Below are 23,374 nucleotides of genomic sequence, written 5' to 3' on the forward strand. Positions count from 1 at the left end.
TGATACCAATAACGTGACCGACGAACAACATCCCCTTTCATTGATACGATGTTTTGCTGCAACATCTGTTTGCTAACCTTTTCGTCGAGCTATTTTAAAGATAATTAATCGAAAACAGATTAATTTCACTGGATAACTAACGCTCTAGATGCACTGCAAAGTCTCCTTAAAATTCTTCTAATATCGGCGTTCGTTTACCTGTGTGATTGTAAATTCCTGCAACGTAATCCAAATAGAAAGCTGTTCAGTTTGATAAACTGGGACTAGTGGTCAAAGCATATAATGTAAATTGTAAGAAAATCATACATTTTCTAAAATAAGAAATAAACTTGAATATGGAGAACAGTTTTAACAATATTAAAAAATACACGAAGTATATCGTTTTAAGCTTGTTGAACACATCTATAAAGTAAATAACATTATATATATATAACATTTTCCGTAATCCATTCCGTTCCGCTTTCCGTTCCGTTTTCCGTTCCGCGTTTTAGCAACACCCCGATTCCTCATCCTATAAGGCCATGCAGGTAATCAACGACACTTCCTAGCTTCATTACACGCACTGAACAACTGGAGAAACAATACAGACATTGAACCACTCTCTATAAAGCCATCTTCGACTTTTGAATATGCCAAGGGTTTGTGAGAAGCGGGGCGAATCTGAAAATCTTAGCTAAGGAATATACCGAAAAGGCAATTCAGGCATTAGACAACAATCTATTACGCCGATGCAGGCATTGGAACACTCCCTGTAAAACACGATGAACTCCCGATAGAGCCAATGCAGGCATTGGACCACTTAAATGCGATTTGTAAAGGAACACATCACTCTTTAAAGATCTGTTTTATTTTCTAATTTAGGTAAGAAAATATTTATTTTCTGAAAAGTGAAATGAAGGAGATATAAGATTTTTTATCCTGTCAATTTTTTAAATTTTTAAACAAGATATCTGTGAGAAATGCTCACTAGTGATACCCCCGCTCTGATGTGAATATGCAAAATAAGCAAAGTTGACATTTAACAGAAAGCTGGCATCCGATTGATACAGAAATATATCCCACAATATGGCATGCCTAAACAAATAGTGTGTTAAAATTTCAAGCATCTGCGATAAATAGCTGTTGAGAAATCTTTTAGGAAAATTTGTTTGAAAATTTTGGCTAAAATAAACATAGTACTCATTTGACAGGAAGTTGACGTTCGATTGGTACAAAAATATATCCCACGATATGGCATGCCTTCATAAACACTGTGTAAAAAGCATCTGCGATAAATAGCTGTTGAGAAATCTTTGACGATAATTTGTTTGAAAATTTTGGCTAAAAATAAACAAAGTCGTCATTTAACAGGAAGTTGACGTCCGATTGATACAAAAATATATCTCACAATATGGCATGCCAAAACAATTAGTGTGTTTAAATTTCAAGCATCTGCGATAAATAGTTGCTGAGAAATCTTTGACGGAAATCTGTTTGAAAATTTTGGCTAAAAATAAAGAAAGCTCTAATTAAACAGGAAGTTGACGTTTGAATGGTACAAAAATAAATCTTACAATATGGCCTGCCTATACAAATACTGTGTAAAAATTTCATGTATCTGCGATAAACAGTTGCTGAGAATTCTTTGACAAAAATTTGTTTAAATTTTTGCTAAAAATAAACAAAGTCGTCATTTAACAGGAAGTTGACGTCTAATTGGTACAAAAATATATCCTACGATATGGCATGCCTATACAAATATTGTGTACAAATTTCAAAAATCTGCAATAAATAGTTGCTGAGAAATCTTTGACGAAAATTTGTTCGAAAATTTTAGTTAAAAAATAAGCAAAGTCGTCATTTAACAGAAAGTTGACGTCCGATTGGTACAAAAATTTATCCCACGATATGGCATGCCTAAACAAACACTGTGTAAAAACTTCAAGCATCTGCAATAAAAAGTTGCTGAGATAAATGCGACAGAAACTTTTGTTACGGACGGACAGACAGACAGACAGACAGACAGACACACAAGGGTAAAACAGTATACCCCCTCTCCTTCGGAACGGGGGTATAAAAATTCTTAATGTTTTTCTTAATGTTTTGTAAAGAAAACAGAGAGAATCATACTACATGAGAAGAGAGGCTTCATGTTTGTATCCATAGAGCTTCCTTATTCCTAATTATGGACGGAATGGACCAAAAGAAAACTAATATTATCATTCTATACAACTAAGCTAGAAATACAAAAGAGATTTCTTATTTTCAGCAAGTAAGGGCACACTTGCTGGGTGTACTGGGTCCGCCGCCATAAAACAATCTGAAGTCTGATAATGTTTTTAAGTCTATAAGAATATTCTCAACTTCCCAATTCTGAGACTCAGTCGCCGCCATTGCGAGTTGAGCCAAAAAAATTCTCAAATTCTGTTTTATTCTCAACTATTTGAGCCTACAAAAAAGTAGATTAAAATTTTCTCAGACATTGGCTGCCATTGTCAGATGTCGGCGTCGCAGAAGACAAAACACGATTACAATGAGGCGACCTCGTATTTTTCGACACCTGAGTAATCCTCTGCAAATTCGTAATGAGGAAAAAGTACCGGTATAACAAAGATACAGATTTTCCCCCAGCAACTATTCTATTTATCGTTGATGGAGTCAGCGACATCCTACAGTCAGACACTGCCAGTAATCATTTTCATACGATACGGGGGCACACCTGCGACATGTTGAGGACAGTTTGAATGTGTCAGAATCCTCTGCGTGAATAGTGGTAAAATCTGATGCAACGCCATTATGAGGTGTTCTCACCGATAATTAAAGTCCTGGTGGGTGACATGGCCAGTAAGGTCGGGGAAGGATTCCGTCGAATTGAACGTAATCATGGTACACACAGTTTATAGTTGTATGCGCCGTGAAAGGAAGGTTTGCCGATTCTGCTTTTAAAGCACAATAAACATTGTAAAAGTAAACAATTGTGAGAGTTCAACTTTTATTTGTTTGTTTGTTAGCGGGGGCGGGTTGGTGGGTTAATGCTAGGCTGAGGTCAGTGTCTTTATAGATGTAGCATGATAAAAATTATTGAGAATCTTACAACATATTGAAATACATTTAAACCTGCAATATATCAATTAATGGAAACAAATCTCCAATCTTTCTCTGTTCGGATTTTATGATGATAATCGTGTAGCAGACGACATAAGACAAAAGAAAGTACGCATTTGTTTATAGTAGATACGGGCATTTATACGGGCATTTTTAACCAAAAGAGTTTAATGAGGCCGCTTCAAACATTGAAAAATATCCGGGAAAACCCTCTCGCAAGAACATAGATTTTAGAAAATTCTAAACTCAAGTCTTGAGAATTACTCAGCTAATAATATTCTCAAGTGGTTTTATGGCGATTGTTGTGAATTCGGAACTTATGTGTCCGGTTTGGTTTGTTTTTTATTGAGTTCATCCGGTGTTTACATGTGCTTGAGGCACTTTTGCCCAACTCATTTTTGATGTACATTTACGCACTACGGAGTAAGTATTTTGTTTAGCATTGTACAAAACATTTAATTACACCCAGATAACCAATTTGCTTTAATGTAATTCTGCTGTCATCCCTTTAGATGTCAGTTCATCTTTGCTAGGTTTATCAAAACATGTGTAAGGCATAATGTAAAACATGGAAATTTAGGAACATTGTTTATTACATGCTATTTAGTCACACTAGCAGAATGTTACAGTTAATATCCTATATGTTCTTAAAGGTTTTAACTGTTATTGTCAATCTGAGTTGTGTATAAGCCCTACGATAAAATTTTCTTTATTTGGCACAGTGTGAAAAATAGATTGGACTTGACATGGTACAATTTTCTGTAACTTGTATTTGTACTTTTGCAGTTTTTACCCTCACTGGAGGAGCAATAAACACTTAACTCAAGTAGAAGTTTTAGTTGTTAAACGGCACAGTAAAAATCCGTAAACCGGTAAGATTGGTCATCAAGATGAGTCTGTGGTCGGAACCAACCAGGAGAAGCACACGTATGAGGACCCTGACAACACCAGCTCAGGAAACTTACAAGGCTCGAGTGGACACCTTTCAACGAAGGCTAAACAGTATATTAAGAGTAAGTAGAGGGAATGTTTTGAAGAAATAGAGAGATCAAGCAGGGATATTAAAACTCTGAAATCTATTGACGATCTTCTTGTGAAAGGCTTCGAAACGTATCAAAAAACATCCAATGCATTTTGTGATTTCTTGAGAACTGTACGCACAGAACAGAGCGCTAATGAACTTGCATCTCATCTCCTAATTAAAGAGACTTTGTTAGGAAAAATCAACGTAGGAAGAAGCAAAATTGAATATTTGATTTCAGAGGGATCATTCAAATCGCTGACTCAGCGATCACTTTCATCTGGCTACAGTAAATCTTCAAGCCGATCGATAGGATCTATACTGTTAAGGTAAGAAGCAAAACTAGAAGCCCAGCGCACAATGTTGAAACATTTAGATGAGGAACTAGTGCTTGAGGCTCAACTAAAACGTCTGAAGGCCCAGCGAGAAATGAAGATGGTAGAGAGCGAGCTCAGTGTTCTTAAAGAGGACCCACGTTTACAAGAGCTTGCGTCGAGTCTCTCGAGTGAGTCAAAAACTGAAGAATACTTGAAGATTCTCCCAAGGTACGAGCAGGATCGCAAGCAGCATGAAAATGCCATAGAGACATCCCAGTCCAACAGCTTTAGTGATTGCAGACAAAAGGAGGATGCAGTTGTATCAACACCGAAACAGTCTTCCACTTCCCCTCCTATAGCAACTGCTTATGTCCAAGAAGAGACACCACAATTACACACACTGAGGCCGTTCGACGACACACCTAAGACTCAGCTGAACCCCGAAGTACAACCCTTCACTCCGAGACAGACGGAAGTAACTCAGCAGAGTCAGATGATCATGATAGACACATTTACTAAGCATTTAGTGAAAAAGGACCTCATCATGTCAAGGCTGTCAAAATTTGACGACGATCCGATAATGTACGTCTCATGGAAAAAGGGATTTATTAACATTATGGAAGAACTCGGAGCTTCGGAAACAGAAAGACTAGAATTATTATGTGAAAAACTCGGACCTGAGTCTTCAAGACAAGCTAGAACTATAAGAGCCTGTAATGCAGACAGTCCAAGCATCGCAATTAAGAAAATCTGGGAGAGGCTGGAGAGACGCTTTGGAGCGGCGGAACAGATCGAGAACTACATCCTGAAGAAAATTAAAGAATTCCCAGAGATTTCGTCGGATCACTTTCATCTGCTCTACGACCTGGCAGACCTAGCATCCGAGATTGCATCATTAAAGGCACAACCTCAGTTTGAAGTCTTATTCAGCTACTTTGACTCAAAGAAAGGTGTTAACGAACTTGTGGAAAAACTTCCATGGAATCTGAAGGACAAGTGGACTTCAGAAGCAACAAAACATAAGCAAAGTATGGGAGTGGCATATCCACCCTTTTCAGTCTTCGTTAAGTTTCTGGAAAACATGGCAGAAATGAAGAATGACCCTGCATTCCAGTATGAGAAGAAAGGGGGCAAGAAACAACAAACTTTTTCGACTCAGCAACCGAAACAGTTTAGTAGGAATGCAGTGAACAGGACTTTACCATTAACCAGAGTAGCTGCTAGAAAGACCGAGACAATCACAACTTTGGAAGTGACGGACATGTGTCCACTACACAAGAACAGTTCACATTCCCTTAACGACTGTATGTCCTTCCGCCAAAAGCCAATAGGAGATCGTAAGAAAATGATCCTAACTAATGGAATATGTTTTAAGTGTTGCAGTGGCAAGAAACATAGGGCTAAGAACTGTAAAGCAGATGTGAAATGCAGTGTGTGTCAAACATCGTTACATCCGACGGCTCTTCATGAAGAACCATCCGAGGCACAAGATTCTGGACGATATGCGGTGAAGAACAGAGAGGGGAACCCTTTTGAAGGGGAGAACAGACCCATTGTCTCTTCAGCCTGTACAAAGGTACATGGAGCAAGTAAATCTTGTGCAAAGATAGTACCTGTTCGAATAAGTACTATTTCCAATCCACGGAAGTCGATGCTGGTTTATGCGATTATCGACGACCAGAGCAATCGGTCACTGGCTACCTCATCGATCTTTGACAACTTCCAGGATGATGGCGATGATGTCTCTTACACATTAGTTTCCTGCTCTGGAACAGTTTCAGCAACTGGAAGATTCGGTACTGGTTACACAGTGGAGTCTGTAGATGGTACATGTCAGTTAGAGTTCCCAGAACTGATAGAGTGTAATGACTTACCTAGTAATAGGGAGGAGATCCCTTCACGAGAGGTCGCCTTGCAGTACTCCCATTTGAATTGTATCGCATCTGAAGTTCCCCCGCTTTTTGAAGCAGCAAATATAGAACTTTTAATAGGGAGAGATCTTATCAGTGCACACATAGTTCACGAGCAGATAGTCGGAGAGAAAGATGAACCCTTCGCACAGAGACTTGCTTTAGGATGGGTCATTGTCGGTCAAATTTGTCTTGGTGGAGCCCACCGACCCGAAGTCAGGACTTTCAAAACATTCGCATTGAAGAATGGCAGACCCTCAACCTTTGAACCCTGCAACAGTGAGTTGTTGGTCAACGACAACCTGTTCCAGAAGACCGAACATGATGAGAAGATAGGATTCTCGATAGAAGACAGAGAATTCCTGAAATTGATGAACACATCATTCGAGAGAGATGAAAGTGGCCATTGGGTGGCTCCCCTTCCATTTAAGCAGAACCGACTACGTCTACCAGACAACAAGACCCAAGCACTACAGCGTGCAAGAGCATTTGACAAGAACCTCCGTCACAACTCTAGAAAGTACGAGCATGTCAAGGAGTTCATGATAAAATTGTTCAATAGAGGACATGCAGAGAAGGCACCTATGCTCGAAGATGGAATAGAGAGATGGTATCTACCAATGTTTGGTGTGTATCACCCTAAAAAACCAGAATCCATTAGAGTGGTATTTGATTCATCCGCTCGTTTTGAAGGAGTGTCCTTGAATGGTTCACTGATGAAAGGGCCAGATCTGTCTAACAGCTTGCAAGGAGTACTTATGAGATTCCGGTTAGATCAATATGCAGTGATAGCGGATGTGGAGCAGATGTTCCATAATTTCCGAGTGAGAGAAGACCACCGAGACTACCTTCGTTTTTTGTGGCATCCTAACCATGACTTAGACGTTCCACTAGAGGAATTTAGGATGACAGTACATGTATTGGGGAACAGCCCTAGTCTTTCAGTTGCTACGTTTGGATTGAGACAATCTGTCTCGACTGCAGACCCGGAAGTTCAACATTTCGTATCCCGTAGCTTTTATGTTGACGACGGGCTGATGAGCTTCAGTGATATACCTCAAGCGGTGGACCTTATCAAGCGTACACAAGAGGCTCTCTACGAAGGAGGACGCTTACGTCTACACAAAATCGCATCAAACTCTGTCGAAGTTTTGCAACATTTTGAAGCAGAAGATCTCAGCAAAGACCTACATGGGCTTGATATTATGCAAGACAACTTACCAGAGCATAGAAGCCTGGGAATTGCATGGAACATTGAAGACGACACGTTTATCTTTAGGGTGAGCAAAGATCCCAAGCCCTTCACACGACGAGGTGTCTTATCAGTCATAAACAGTCTCTTTGATCCCATTGGATTTACAGCCCCAGTGACAGTGGTAGGGAAGATGCTTTTAAGGGAGGCAATGACCACGAAGTGCGACTGGGACGACATACTCCCGGTCAGTTTTCAGACAGACTGGGAAAGTTGGGTAGACTCACTTCATGCTCTAGATAGGATTCATATACCCCGCATGTATTGCCCACTTTCTGTAGGAAAGGCGTTACACCTAGAAGTTCACATATTTTCCGATGCATCTAAAGAAGCAGTGGCTGCTGTAGCATACTTGAAAGCTTTCCACCAAAAACACTCCGTAGGTAGGATTTCTTCTCGGCAAAGCAAAGGTTGCCCCTTCGCATGGGCACACCATCCCAAGACTTGAACTATGTGGTTCAGTCTTAGCTGTAGAGATGGCTGAGACTATCCGAGAAGAACTACAAATTCCTAAGGACAACTTCACTTTTTACACAGACAGCCAAGTCGTCTTGGGATACATCTCTAACGATGCTAAAAGGTTCCATGTGTATGTGTCTAACAGGGTGAGCAGAATTCGTTCATTTTGTGAACCAGGACGCTGGAGATACATCATGTCCGAACAGAATCCTGCTGATGTTGCGAGCCGGGGTTGCAGCACACGGGAGTTGCCTCAAAGTACTTGGCTTTCGGGACCGGATTTCTTGAGGGATGACACGCAACTTGGAGATCAACCTCAAACCTATGACCTTGTTAATCCAGACATGGACGAAGAAGTTCGCAAACAGGTGACTTGTAAGAAAACCTTTATTGCATCTCAGGGATCTGAATCGTCACAGCCGGGAGACTTGTCTACATGGTGTGAGCGGTTTAAGAAATTCTCAACATGGATGAGTTTAGTCCGTGCCATTGTGTGCCTCAAACGATTTGTGGCTAGAACCCGCTGTAAAAAAATCAAATCCAGTAGCTCTGAAAGAAGATGCTGAACGATTTATCATTACACAGGCTCAAAATGACAGATATCCGTCAGAGATTCATGCAATCAAAAGCGGAAAACACCCACCACTTAACAGTCACTTAATCTCCCTCAATCCAGTACTAGACAAAAATGGGATCCTGCGAGTAGGAGGTCGAACTAAACACATGAAGGCTACTCACCTGACCACTCAACCTATCCTTATCCCTAAGGATCACCATATTGCCACATTGTTAGTACGTCACTACCATGCAGAAATTCATCACCAGGGTAGACACATGACAGAAGGAGCAGTCAGAGGCGCAGGTTTCTGGATTGTTGGATTCCGTCGGCTCGTGAAATCTCTGATTAGATCATGCATTATGTGCAAAAAACTGCGTGGGAATCTAGGATGGACAAAGATGGCGGACCTACCGTTGGACAGAATTGAGCCTGGACCTCCGTTCAGCTTTGTTGGAGTCGACGCATTCGGACCTTGGCCAGTTGTTGTAAAGAAGACTACTAGAGGTGTCAGGACTACATCCAAGTATTGGGCCATTCTTTTCACCTGTCTTGTGTCGAGAGCCATACACATAGAGCTTGTGGGAGATATGAGTAGTGAAGCTTTTATCAATGCCCTGAGAAGATTCATGGCCATTCGTGGCCCCGTGCGCCAGTTTCGTTCAGATAGGGGCACAAACTTCATTGGGGCGATGAAGGAGTTATGGATAAGTGTGTCATTCGATGAAAGTGGAGTAGTGCAAGATTACATGACAAAGGTTGGATCTACATGGATCTTTAATCCACCATATGCACATCACTTTGGGGGCGCCTGGGAACGTCTTATAGGATCCTGCCGTCGTATTTTGGATGCCCTGCTGTTGGAGAACAGACCTAAAGACTTAACCTTTGATGTTCTTAGCACCTTTATGAGTGAAGTTAGCGCCATTATGAATACTCGTCCACTGTTGCCTATCTCTAGCGATCCAGAAGCTCCATCGGTTCTCTCCCCATCCATGATCCTGACGCAGAAAGAATGCGACCTTACCTCATCAATGAACATAACAGGATTTGGACCTAAAGATGCTATGAAAAGTCAGTGGAAATTGGTTCAAAAATTGGCTGATGACTTCTGGCGTAGATGGCAACTCGAATACATCCACTGCCTGCAAACTCGCAGAAAATGGCAACTGCCAGGAGCGACCTTTAAGTTTGGTGACGTAGTTTTAGTCAAGGACGACAATTCTCATCGTAACACTTGGCCCGTTGGTATTATTAAGGAAGTGTTCCCAAGCAAAGATGACATCATTCGGAAAGTCATGGTCACCGTTGTCCGTGATGATGTTCGAAACTCATATGTGAGACCTATTACAGAACTTATCCACTTACTTGACTGTGAATGATAGCTATATGTAGTTATGAACTGATTGTGGATGCTGTTATGATTGCATACAACTCCTTTCATAAAGTAGTCAAACCTGCAATGATTTTTTTAGTCAATGCTTAAAACAAGACATGTTCATGTTATGTATGGATTTTTTCATGTAACAATTTTTTTTCTTTGATTTGGCGATTTTTCATAAACTCGGAAGGGGAGTGTGGTGAATTCGGAACTTATGTGTCCGGTTTGGTTTGTTTTTTATTGAGTTCATCCGGTGTTTACATGTGCTCGGACAATAAAAAATTAACACGGCCTTGGGCTTCTTAGGATTGCTAGTGCATTTTGGCATATTTCTTATTTATATAATGCACTATTAAATTTTGAATGTTTCCCCTGTTCATTAATAACTACCTGGTAGTGACATATACAGTGACAATTTTTTTTTCAGTGTTTCATACGCATGCCCTCTGTTGGCCGTACACATGAGGATATAGACGTATTGTTTGCAAACTTTTCAAGCTCTTTAAAAGCCAACATTATGACACTAGATGGTTAAATCTAATTTCACATCGAGTTGAAAAAAACTATCATTACAATTTGTAAAATACTACATGACAGCACTGCTCGTTTTCCTTTACAATACTGGAAATATTTTTATTTCAGACCTGCTTTAAGCTTTTCAAAATCGATCTTATGTTAAGCAAGGAAGGATGGTAAAAGTGGTTTGGGAATTTAAGGGATGGGTGGAAAAAAGGCCTGCTCAACAGCCATGGTTTGACTTAGGTTACTTAAATGAAGCTTTATTAGTTCTATAAAGTCAAATTTCAGGGGTGTATCAATTGTTTAGCAACAGTAAAGAAAGAATATATTTCCTTTTGAATGCTTAACTTCAAACTATAGTTAACAACACCGCAGCTCTATACATGTACAACAGAACGACACTTCTTATCTAAATATACCGTTACATAACAATTTATTTATATATTTATTTATTTATTCACTCATTGTTCATCTTTTCACCTTAGGTACATATGTTTAACTCCTCCTGTATCCTCTTCATTGTTTGCACTACCCCATTTTTGTGACATTTCATGATCCTCTTCGGTGGGAAATAAAGAATGAATGAATAAATACAATGACCCTTATTCGGAAACACATGCTTTCTATAAGCCTTTTTAATTAAACATAATTAATTTGAATCGGATTCCTTTTAATGAAGATGACCAAAAAAAAAACTATATTCATACTAGACCTAAAGGTCTTACAACACGTTTGTTTTTTTTAAGTTTAGGTCTTTAATTTCTTAAAACGCATTTATTTATAAATATGCAAGATTTTGTTAAAATATGGGTATCTATATGAAAACCTTATATAGTTTTTTTTTAGATGAAAAAGAATGTAAATGTTCTAAGTACATTATGTATGCTGATAGTTCACCTGAGTCAAAAAATAATTATGATCACATTGTATTTTGCAGACTCATCTGGACTAAACAGTTATTAATTAAAAAATTAAAATGTCTCTGATTGGGAGGAGTAAATTTCCAAGAGGTGTAATTCACCTTGCAATATGAATGTTCAAGTACGCAGGACAGATAAGGCAACACATCGTTTTGATATGCTAATGAAGGGATAATGAGTTATGACGTCATAATATACGCCCCGCCTCTGTATTACCATATATAGAATATATACCGAAAACAGCAGTTAAAGCATAAAATACGGCTGATTTAATACTTCATAAGCAAAACATAACTACGAATCACTCATGTGTGTTTTTATAAGTTTACAACAATCAGAATATACGAAGAATTTCCATAACGCATCCGTCGTATGGGTGTGAATCTGCGTCCCAAAAGCGCTCGTCAGATGATGTAAACACGTGTAGCTGGTATTCCCGATGATGGCGATCTTTTGATGATTTATCAGGTATGTAGATTAGATATACAGTGTATTTGTAATATACCAGATAGCTCAATAACTATTTGATTGTGATTTTATACTGTTGATGCATTTCTGATCGACTTAATGTGTTGTTTCGTTCAAAACATGAGGAGAGACTGCATTGTTTACATTTAGGCCTATACAATGTACATTGTACATGTAGCTTTATTGCCATCCGTTAAATTGTTGATCATTTTCACCAATCGACACGAATCAGTTCATAGTACTTGTACTGACAATATTTAGCTTTACACAGCTGTTTGTTTTTATTTCAATTTTTAAGTAAACAATTAATACAAAGACTGTGTGAAAACAGCTGATTTGATTTTCTGAAAATCAGTACAGTGCAGGCTAAAAGATGCTGATTTCATTTTCTGGAAATTGATGAACAGCTGATCAATAACACCTTTCTACTGTGTTCAAAATTCTTCCATGACAGTTCATTTACATTGTTTACACATTCATCCAGTTGATATATTAAGATGTTTATGCACATTAATTCTTAATTATTACTAGTTTGTTTTTAGAACTCAGTATATTACTACCATAACACTGTTTGAAATCTTGTCACCTAGGTTCATACTTATGATGCTGTACTATTGGTAATAAAAAAAAACCCAAATAATAATATAAACAAATGACTGCATGTCTCCATCTGATTTTCTCTAAATGAGGAATCTACATTCATGGTCATATATGGTATTGTTTGTGTAGAATGTGCATATGTAACTTTCAAATAAAATTTGAAGTGTTGGTCATTTTACCCATCCATGCATAATATATATGTAGACCTTTCACAAAAATGTTCAATGATGAAGGTAACTAAATTTTTTAATAAGCTAGTATATAAAATTTCTAAAGAATTTTAAGCCAGGAAACAATTATAAATACTTTCTTTCACTTTCTATAGCAACTTGACCCATAAATGCTTTTTAATATTTAATTTAATTAATTATTCATTTTATTTTGTAGATGTCACAAGAGCAGAGGTCCTGTTTGCCAACTGCGTTGCAGAATTAAAGTGCTTTTTGAACTGCTAAACCATACTATTTATTGTTTGTGGAGATTTTAAAGATTGATTTAATATATGAAAATAAAGTTATGAACTTTATTTATGATTTCATTTGAAAGAGGAGATTGTTTGATAAACACATTAGGATAATGATAAATAGATAAAGAAACAGATGAATTTCTAAGAGTTCAATTGTTTATACAAAGCAATTACACGACAAAATGCCGCGAAATTTCCTTCAAGGAAAATGTCGTCGCGCGTAAAATCCCCCATGGAGATTTTCAAAAGTTGGCATGTATGTTCAAATTACTGTTGACATGTCCTTATACGCATGTAAATTAAATTGTATGACTTCTCATAATTATATTTTGTTATTTGCAGAGTAATTTGAAAAGTGTCACACTGATTTGAAAAAAAAAAGGCTGGAAGAAAATGTAAGTAAATAACATACGTGTATAAGTTCAATAATTTATCATTGAAATAATGACTAATCTGATTATTCTATGAGACAATTCAATTAGAAAAAGTATTTTCAAGTACGAATGGTTTCATTTAATGTTTTAAAATGATTGATATAAACCTATGTTATTTATAAATCTACAATTTTGAATATTGCTCATCAACAAATCAACAATACATGGTATGTTTTAATCCACACTGACTGCACCAGCATTATATAATATCAATCAATCAAATCAGTTGTGTGTGAGAGAGAGAGAGAGAAAGAGAGAGAAGGTCAGGCCGGGTAAAATAAAGGGGTGCAATTAATCTAATATCATGCACATATCAGGGGTGAGGATGCGAATAATTTCAAATCGATCAAACTGAAAAGCTGTATTTGAATTTGTGGAAAATTAAATGCACATCTAAACATAATGAAATGTTTATTAAATTCCATTGACTATCAAATTGTAGAAAATCCTCCATTTCAGTCTTTCAGCCATTTTGATAACAAGTTAAACTTACTGAAATATATATAATTTTCATTTAAGCTGGTACCTGCTTTGTCTTGAGATTTACATAAATGATGTTCTTATTGGTGATCATTTACCCGCATCCTTATCCTGGTGTCATATACAAGATGAAAAGAAAAACCTGAACTTTAGAAACAGGAAGACTGTGTTTTTGAAGAGAGAAGAGGACCAGAACTAAGAAGTCATACAATAAACACATAATTGACATCATAAAAAGAAATTGCAATTTTGAGTTTGCATGCATATGTCAGGTTTAAATGTTGTCACAGAATTTTTTTTCAGAAAGTCCCTTTATCTTATTGAATTAATAAAACAAATGAACGAAATATAATTGTTTCTATATATATATAATTTTGTCTGAGAAGTGGAAAGGGGATGGTATGTAAATGGGCGGGAGAGAGAGTCTCTCACATAGGAGAATTCAGACTTATTTAAATTCAATCTATTGATGTGAACCAAAAATGGCTTTTGAACGCCTTGTTGAAGGATTTACACATTCTCTTTCCTTTCTCGGTAATGAGAAATGAGCATTTAGAATTTATTTTGTAAATGAATAGATATGCTAACCCTCCCCCCTCTCCTTAATCTTAATCATTCTGCATGTGTTGAATAAAAATAAAAGTCAATTTTAATGAGTGTTTAAATTACAAGTGTAACATGTGTAACACACAGGTGAATACTGTTGATTGCTTATGGGGGATGGGAAAAGGCCTTATACATGGGCAGATCTACATGTATAGTCCCCATGGCAAATTCTAATTTAATTCACAATTTACATAGTAAAACACCATGGTACCTGGCCCCTGGCAAACAGAATAAAGTTACCCCTTTGAAACCTCTCCCCAGAATAATATTAACAGACCCAAGCAGTGCTATAGAATATGCAGTCATTGGGCAAAGGCTGCACATAAATAATGAAAAAAATACTCCATATCTTATTTTTCAATATATATTATGAGAACAATTTAACGTTAGTTAGTTTAATAATATCAGGGGCTTCATTTGTCTCTGTTGACATCTAATCCCTCAAATAATTGTGTACAATTAGCTCTTATATATTTTTCTCCCATTACTAAAAAAATATTAAGAAACCAATAACTCCGCGAATGCGGTTAACCAAGAGAACTGATACACAAAGGTTTTTTGTTTACATCCATGACACAACAGAGGAAATGCGGACGATTCATCGTAACAATCTTGTCTCTTTTAAAATAAATAAAACAGAAGCACTATGTTTAAATAACCATTTACATAATGTACTGTTGAAACATATCCTAAAATTAATTCGGATTATGTGATAAAATGACATCGCGCCTACATCAAAAGAGTTATCGCTCAAAGAGTTACCTCCCCTTTAGGGATCACTTGTGCGTTTGAAATGTGTATTGATTTGAGAGGACTTCTAGATTGAGAAATTAAATGCAAAAGTTCAAGTGCAAGACGGCTATAGATATTATTAAACTTGGTATGATTTTCTTCCCTTTTACGAGTTCTTTATAAAAACTGATGCTCATTTGTTGAGAGATGAAGGTTTACTTTGTAATTGTAATGAAAATATACAAAAATGCACTATTTTAGGAACAAGTAGCAAGTTTTTAAAGAAATTTACATAACTAGTAAACTTTACAACTGAATGAGCATTGATTTCTATGATGTATGGATAATTCTGAATATGTTGCCATATTACTTACTCTTAAATTTCTTTGCCTTGCCCTTGAACTTTTTGTCTCATTTTAGCATTGACGATTTTTGTCTAAAAGACGCCCACGTGACCCTAAAAAGTCACGTGACCGACAAATTTAGACATGGTCAAGTAAAGGAGACCCATATCTTTACAATAACACCCAAAATAGTTTAGAACTATTCATTATGCAGAAATGAATAGACGAAAGCAAAACGACCTCCTTTTACTGCTGTTTAAAAGCAAAATGTTGCCTTAACTGTCCTGCGTAGAAAAAGCATTCTGAGAGTATTGCATAAGCAATACACGTCCCTTACCGGTTTTGATTATTTTATAGAAGCTTCGAAGCATACATCTAATTCAAAACTATTATAAACGAGATGCTACGCTTTAATCAGAGATCAAAGAGCAGATGACATTCAAACTACATTGTTGATCTAGAAATTAAAAAAAAAATTGGGTAAATAATACTCTTTATTTTATTTCCTGTAATTTCGCCAAGTCCATTAAGTATTTGCTGGTAGTGTGAAAAAATGCACTGGTATGCAGAATATCATTTCTTACTGTCTTTTGTACCCTGAATCAACAGATAACGATAACGAACCCAATTGAAATAATACAAAAAATCAATTCAATATACAACACAATGCTTGACACTATTTTATAGAACTTATTTGCTTGTTAGAAACAATAAAAGGAATGGTACAAGCAATGTACGATATTATTACTGACTAAATACTTTACTTGTTTATTCAATACACACCGAACCCGATAAGGAACCCGAACATTAACAAATTGGAATATAAAAATTTAATTTTCTCGAAAATATGTCAACCAGACGCTACAAAAGTGTAAACCAGATCTGTAGTTTGACATTTTGAAGCCGCGTTCAGCAAATTTTATATTATTTCTCAAACGCATAAATAAAAAAAAAGGTGTGGAAAACTGAAGTGGGACAGACGGACGGACGGACAGACGAACGCAGAGGAAACCTATTGTCCCCTCCGGTGAAACCGGGAGGGGACTAATAACTTTATTTATATTTAAAAGATAAATTTTCAGTAATGATATGTCTATTGTCTTGTTTTAACTGTAAACCAAAATTATCATAAATTAAAGCTTTTAAACCATTGGAAATTAAAGAAACTAACTATGATTAGCAATATCCGAGTAATCAAAATATGTTTTGACAACATTAAATGTGAGGATAATATGGGAAGAGAAAATATTAATGAAATCTGAGTGCTAGTGACAATCGACGAGCAACCTATGATATTAAGAAGTAACTGGGTATAAAGTACATTATAAGTTGATTCTTATAGTAAGGAAATTTTGCAAAAAATATAAATAAATAAACGGGTATCAAAATTAAGTTTCAGTAATTTAGAAAAAGTTAAATACAAACATAATAAATATTTAGAAAATACATTTGGTATATAGGGCTTAGTAGTTCATATAAAGAACTATTTTTCATCCTTTACTGAATATTTAACACCACAATGAATTGGTCTTATATGCAGGATCGAGATGTACACAAATAACCACATAAATTACAACACCCCAAATAATCAAACAAATTCCTGCTATGACAGCAGCTGTCGCATATATGCGCGCTTTCCTGGACTGTCTTCTTGCTTCTATAACATCCCCGTTTTCTGCTGCCATATTAGCCTATTAAACATCAAAGTAAACATATTAATGAATAAAGAATGTAAAATACATGCGTGCATTTTTGCAAAGAAATTGATTCAAAATGTTGAAAACAAAGCAATTGTTTTAATCATGTAACATCGCAAACTTTCGTCTGATGTCATAAAAAATGTTAATACATGTTATATTTACAACTTTGAAGTGATCAATTCGTTAAACTCATTTTGGAAGGTGTTCAGTATAAAAGTTTTTATTGTAAATACGCTTTTACTGTAATAAACCCGATGTATATCAGGAAATTGTTATGCTGCAATTTCAAATCCTATGGAAATGCTACATGTATATTAATATGATTAAAATACAAATTAAATACTCTTTCCTATTTTCGCCTATGTTCGGGGGGTATTCTGATACTGTTTCCGTTTATAGGCGTTAGCTTTTCTTAATATCGGTTCATGAAGAATACTTAAAATGAAGTAGGTAATTGAGTCTTTTATACCAAAGTAAATGCGAGAAAGAAACAAAATGAGAAATTATATAATAATGTCGACTGAGGGAAAATCAACGTTTTAACTTTCAAACAAGAAGTTTTTCATTAAAAAAAAACCCCAGCTTTGGTACCAGCAGTTAAGGTAACTATCATGGCTCTTCTCGTTGCATTTCAGTGTTCGACATTCATTTGACAGTTTCTTAATGGGTTAAAAATGTCTTTGTTTCTAATTAAAACGTATCAAAATGCATATATATTTGAAACCATAATTCAATCAAACCTTGCAAGCGGCCGTAATTGCACATAGTCCTGTCGGCCAATAACAAAACACACACGAAAGGACAGCTGGGATCATGTAGTCTTTGTTGGGAGGGGCAGCATTTCTGGCATTAGGTACAACGCTATGTTGTGTAGGCTGGAAAACAATAGTTGAGCAAAATTACTTAAATTTCTTCTTTTAAGTGTTTCCTTTTGAACCTATGGAAATTCAAATTAACGAAAATACATTTTACGGCAATTAACATTATATTGGTTATAAATTGCATCGGATTTTCATATCCTCATGTTTCACTGGTACGTTTTACCAATGAAATAATTTGATGTAAAGAACCAAAAATTATGACAAATTGTTTATTCACTAAATTCCTTTGATGTTATATTATTGTGACCAAATATACGTAAACAACAAGTGGATTGTGACGTTACATTTTATTTACACCCGGCTTCAGCAGGTGGTACGGAAATTTACATCCGGCTTGTTTACCAATCAGATCTTGCGTTATAAGCGACGTACATGTAGGTAATAAGATTGGTTATTTAGGTTCAATCAAGGGCGTACGGCGATGCAGCATGGGTTGTATTCCATGCACCCGGTGGCCGAGCATTGAATATAGATACCGAATCTATGAAATCTATTTCCTATGTAAACTAAGTAAACCTGTCTCTTATGTTCAATCAAGGATGTATAAACACTTTCAAGACATGCCATTTACACATTGAATGCATTATTTGATCGCGTTTTTTACCTCCGGCTTATGTCGGGTGTACAAAAATTTACATCCGACTTATTAGCCAATCAAATATCGTGTTACAAGCTACATAGGAAATAAATTAATGTTATTTCATCCTCTTTACTTTCATGTCATTTTGCAGTAACAATGTGCCTACCAAGTTACGTGTACATAATCATTGAATGGCATACTTAGACGTCTGCTTCTGTAATTACAATGAACAATGACAATAACAAACTGTCCACCATTTCAAAAATCCATAAAACGAAATACAAACTCAAAGCAGAACAACACGGACCTCCAAATAGATAGAGGTATGATCGGGTGCCTAGAAGGAGTGAGCATCCTTTGCTGACTGGTCAAACCCGCCGTGTACTCTTTGTCGTAATGGGGAAAAATGAAAAAGTCCGTAGACAATTACTGTGGTTTCATTAATATTCAAGGGTATTAATTTTCGTGGATAAAGTAAAAATCACAGTTTCCAGGATACGTAAATTCGTGGCCAATGACCCTTTCAATACTATTACTTATTAGGTTTTATGGAGCCGAGCCTTCTATGTACTTTACCGACACCACAAATTTCTTTAAACAGTCAGTAATAAACCTAATAAGTGTTTTGTTTTGTCGAGAACCTACAGTTTGATATGTAAACAAACAAAGATAATATATAACGATTAAGTTTATATAATATTTCTCTAATTTTTTACCTTCTTTGTCAGTCGTTTGTTCAAACCTGGATGCCTTTGTAGGATCGTAATATTACGTCACCACGGGCAAAGGGGGGGGGGGTCACTCTAAATAAATTAAATGTATGGTTGGACGTTTGTGTAAAAAAATCAGCTCAAATAACGTTACGTCCGCCATGTTGCCGTTTAAATTTTGACGCTTGCCCTGTAAAGAAATTTATGAGGCACCACGTGACGCGACGTCGAGACATTCTAGTCCGAGGCAAAACAAAAAAAGTTAATAAAAATTGCGTTTCAATGAACATTTATTTTCATGGATCAACTTAACAACGGAATCCACGAAAATTGGTAGGTGATTAATTATAGTCTAACAATTAGTATGAAGAACCCCAGTTAGCCTGCGACCCAGTAGAAGATTGTATTTGGTAACAAGGTCGTTGTATTGACCGTAGAACTTACAAAAAGGTGACTTCAAACGAGACTGTTGATAGTCCTGTTTTATCAACTTGTTTGTGAGTAGCTTGCTTCGCCTTAAAAACTGTTCATACGAAGAGCATGCCCTTGTGTATCAAATTAACTAAAAGACATAAAACACCATATGCAGGCGATGAAGGTGTATTGCTACGTAAGTAAGGAAGGTTGACTATAGAAAAATTGAAGTCTGATTATTTCTGACCACAGAGTTCATTCCACAAATGTTAGCGAAGGTTTGGTTTTTATTTTACAGGCGGAAATTGATTTATTGTTTTAGTATACAATACAAAAACCTCACATTTTTTTTTATCTATTTAGTAAGTCTCTGAACTTTAAAAAAAATATCATCCTGAAATTGTTCTTGTAGTTTTTATTCAAAACCCAGTAAACCATTTTGTTTGTGTACTGAAACTGTAATTGAAAGAGGGGGCGTTCCAAAACAGATAAACTGAAAATTTTTTTTTTTTTACTAAATGATGTAGATTTTTTAGACAGTAGAGTAAACAATTCAATAAACTCGGAGTTATTTGATAGGAAACAATCAGCGAGCTGAACTAAATTTATTATTGCTGTGTTAACTTCAATTTCAAATGTGCACTGAATTGTTTATGACCAAAAGGAAATTTTTCTAATTTACTTCATTTTTGTTTTCAAAGAGGCCAGCGGTTGTATATAGAAAAATGTTTTATTTACAATTCTAACAAACTTAATATGTTTAAACCTTTTACATTTTAAGACTATCATACAAGCAAAAAGTTGGACCAATCAGCTTTAAAGCATCACTTGTTGACCTTTTTTAAGCTTAAATGAAAATAACACATTTTGGATATTTATGTATGTATGAAGATTGTTTTGCTAATCGACTGTACCCCTTGATCCTGGGCGTTGTTTTGCGGTTGGTATTGGTTTCCAGAATATGAAGCGCCACCATGTGATGGATACTGGTTACCCCTCGGATACTGGTCATACTGACTCCCGTAAATGAACGATATCTGATCACTTTGTTCTGCTGCTTGAGAATGATGTGCAGGTTTTGCTAAGAAAATGAAAAAAGATATTTCATAATACATTGTAATACCTTTTACTATACTAGATTAAAAAATGAACGTTAAATGTAGCAATTTTTTAATACATGTGATGTAAGAAATGCATCTACTGTTTTTATTGTAATCTTTTTTTTTTTTGGTAAAATAGTATGCAACATCTAACCAGTCATGTCGACACATTATCTTTCATAAGTTCAAGCCCCGGCCGGGGATTAAACACATAACCTCTGGAAAGCACTCTCGTAGCAATGAGCGACCACCGCGCAAACCACTCGGCCAAAAATCTTGCTTTCGATGACGAACGGAACCTAGCATGCTCACGGTCGTTTGAGATACAGGTGGATTACATGTTGAACTATAATTTGAGAGGATCGGAACGATACACATTGCTTTTATATTGATCAAGCAAGGTCTATCATTTTCAGAACCTTTTTACTCAAAATTATAAAAGGTGATAATAATCGGTAACTGATATTAATATTCATAGCACACATTTGCAAATGATAGAATTTAATCTAACCTGCCTATGGGTTTATCTTTTTTTAAAATTCGAATAAATCACGCCCGATTTTTGTCAGCAGATTGCATGCTATTAATTACAAATAATAATAATCACTTACGACTCGGTTTTATCCTCGAAGGCATCCTGTTAATCTGTTATGTTAAATATGTAGTCTCTGACTGATATGTTAGTTAGCGTGGAGGAGATTTAAATACTATCTGTAACTGATCACAGGTAAAATTTTGACGTTAAAAGTTTTTATTTATAAACACGACAGATTTGGTGAAATCCGGTAAGAGAAAACAACAGAATGCTATTTTTGGTACTTCATGGGGAATATGAAGGTTGCACCACTGCAGAAAAATACAAAACTCCTATTAATGGATTAGGTAATTTTTTTCTGCAATGATCGCCTTCATAACCCGCATGAATAATCAAATTAAGCATTTTTTTGTTTATATTTTCATATTTCAAATGATAAATTGATCGTTACAAATAAGTAAAATTAACTTGATTATTGTTAAAGTACATCAGTATGTTAGATAAAAGAAAAAGTAAAATCTCATCCTATAGGAATTTGTGTCGGGCATTATTATGATTATTTCCTGCAATCCTTAATCTATAATAGGTCAACGCAGTGTTTCATCAATCAATAAACAGACGGATAGATTTCAGTCATGTCATAGCTATGAATTACTATTAATTTTCGTAAGAAATAAAGGATATCATACTGGTTGGATGTAAGCATCACATTAATAACGCGCATTCATCACCTGCATATGGTGTTGTTGTCTCTCAGTTGATTCGATTCACAAGGACATGCTCTTCGTATGAACAGTTCCTAAGACGAAGCAAGCTATTGACACACAAGTTGATAATACAGCACTTATAATCAACAGTATCGTTTGAAGTCATCTTTTCGTAAGTTCTATGGTCGATACAACGACTTTGTCAACAAATACAATCTTCCACTGGGTCGCATGCAGACTGACGTTTTTCATACTAATTGTTAGATCATAATTAATCACCTAACTATCTACGGATTTTTCCGATTTTTTTGTTAAAAGAAAAATTGCAGTGGTTTTTAATTTATATAAATAACGACAAAAATTATTCTATAAAAGTTGCGAGTCCAAAGGTTTTGATCCGCAGTGTCGTTATTTTTATTAATTAAGTTAATATGAAACTTTATAGCTAAAAGTTTCTGATAACTATAAAGTTAGATTAAACATGAAATTTTGAACTCCACTAAACAGAATTAACGGCATATCATAAACGGGGTGGGGGGGGGGGGGGTATGATTCAGCATTCCATTTTGAAATAATATCCCGTCGTCCCTTAAATCAAGTGTTTGTTTACAATGTATCCTATCGGTATAGGGAAGTTCAGAATAAGATAACAATCTGGTTATGCTCTATTTAATTTTAACGTAGAGCTTAATGTAAGTAATAATCTTTGCGGGGGTTTCCCAAACATGTTTACTTTAGAAGTTTGCAATTTAAAAATACTATCCTATATCAGTGTATGCGAATTTCAAATGTGCAACATACCTCAGGCTGGTCAAATTTACAACCTAGGCTTCTATACCTAATCACAAGTCTTCTCTGTGAATGAAAATAGAATAAAGGACATATTTGACTAATACAGATATTTATAGTTATTGATCTATTTCGTTCTCTTCGTCGATATTCCATTTATTCTTGAAAAAAATATAATCAATCGGATACCGTATTTACAGAAAATCAATTAATGTAAGTAAAAAAAGAACTTAGACCTCACAATTATAGACGTTGGTTTACAAATTAATTTAAGTTGTTTTGTACGTTGAGATTGTTCTCATATTAAATTATTTACATGTAATTATTCTTTTATAAGGTAATATATAGAGAATACTACATACCCTTTTCCATATCACACCCTGTATCAGCCCTCGACCAATATCAGCCC

At 35.9% G+C, this 23,374-nt stretch overlaps 3 protein-coding genes and 1 long non-coding RNA gene across 4 annotated transcripts; 3 read left to right on the plus strand and 1 right to left on the minus strand.

Moving 5' to 3' along the window:
- The first annotated feature begins 3,787 nt into the window (after nt 1–3,787).
- On the plus strand, nt 3,788–8,047 carry LOC105317080 (uncharacterized). The gene has a single exon (XM_034466776.2). It carries the CDS (start codon nt 4,466–4,468, stop codon nt 8,030–8,032), a length of 3,567 nt encoding a protein of 1,188 aa, XP_034322667.2. The 5' UTR covers nt 3,788–4,465; the 3' UTR covers nt 8,033–8,047.
- A 13-nt stretch (nt 8,048–8,060) lies between these two features.
- LOC105327372 (uncharacterized) lies at nt 8,061–9,981 on the plus strand. Its single transcript, XM_066072492.1, has 2 exons — nt 8,061–8,411; nt 8,629–9,981. The coding sequence occupies exons 1-2, from the start codon at nt 8,061–8,063 to the stop codon at nt 9,979–9,981; spliced, it is 1,704 nt and encodes a 567-aa protein (XP_065928564.1).
- Nucleotides 9,982–11,543: 1,562 nt separating this feature from the next.
- Nucleotides 11,544–14,027, plus strand: LOC136271475 (uncharacterized). The gene is made up of 3 exons (XR_010709357.1): nt 11,544–11,887; nt 13,296–13,348; nt 13,907–14,027. It is a non-coding gene; the product is annotated as an uncharacterized lncRNA (long non-coding RNA).
- A 1,842-nt stretch (nt 14,028–15,869) lies between these two features.
- LOC136271633 (proline-rich transmembrane protein 1-like) lies at nt 15,870–21,643 on the minus strand. The gene is made up of 4 exons (XM_066072008.1): nt 21,546–21,643; nt 20,749–20,915; nt 17,990–18,124; nt 15,870–17,240 (listed from the first exon to the last, which is right to left on the minus strand). Exons 1-4 carry the CDS (start codon nt 21,568–21,570, stop codon nt 17,058–17,060), a joined length of 510 nt encoding a protein of 169 aa, XP_065928080.1. The 5' UTR covers nt 21,571–21,643; the 3' UTR covers nt 15,870–17,057.
- Between the last annotated feature and the right edge of the window lie 1,731 nt (nt 21,644–23,374).

The sequence above is a fragment of the Magallana gigas genome, chromosome 9, assembly GCF_963853765.1.
Source record: "Magallana gigas chromosome 9, xbMagGiga1.1, whole genome shotgun sequence".
Classification (NCBI taxonomy): Eukaryota; Metazoa; Mollusca; class Bivalvia; order Ostreida; family Ostreidae; genus Magallana; species Magallana gigas.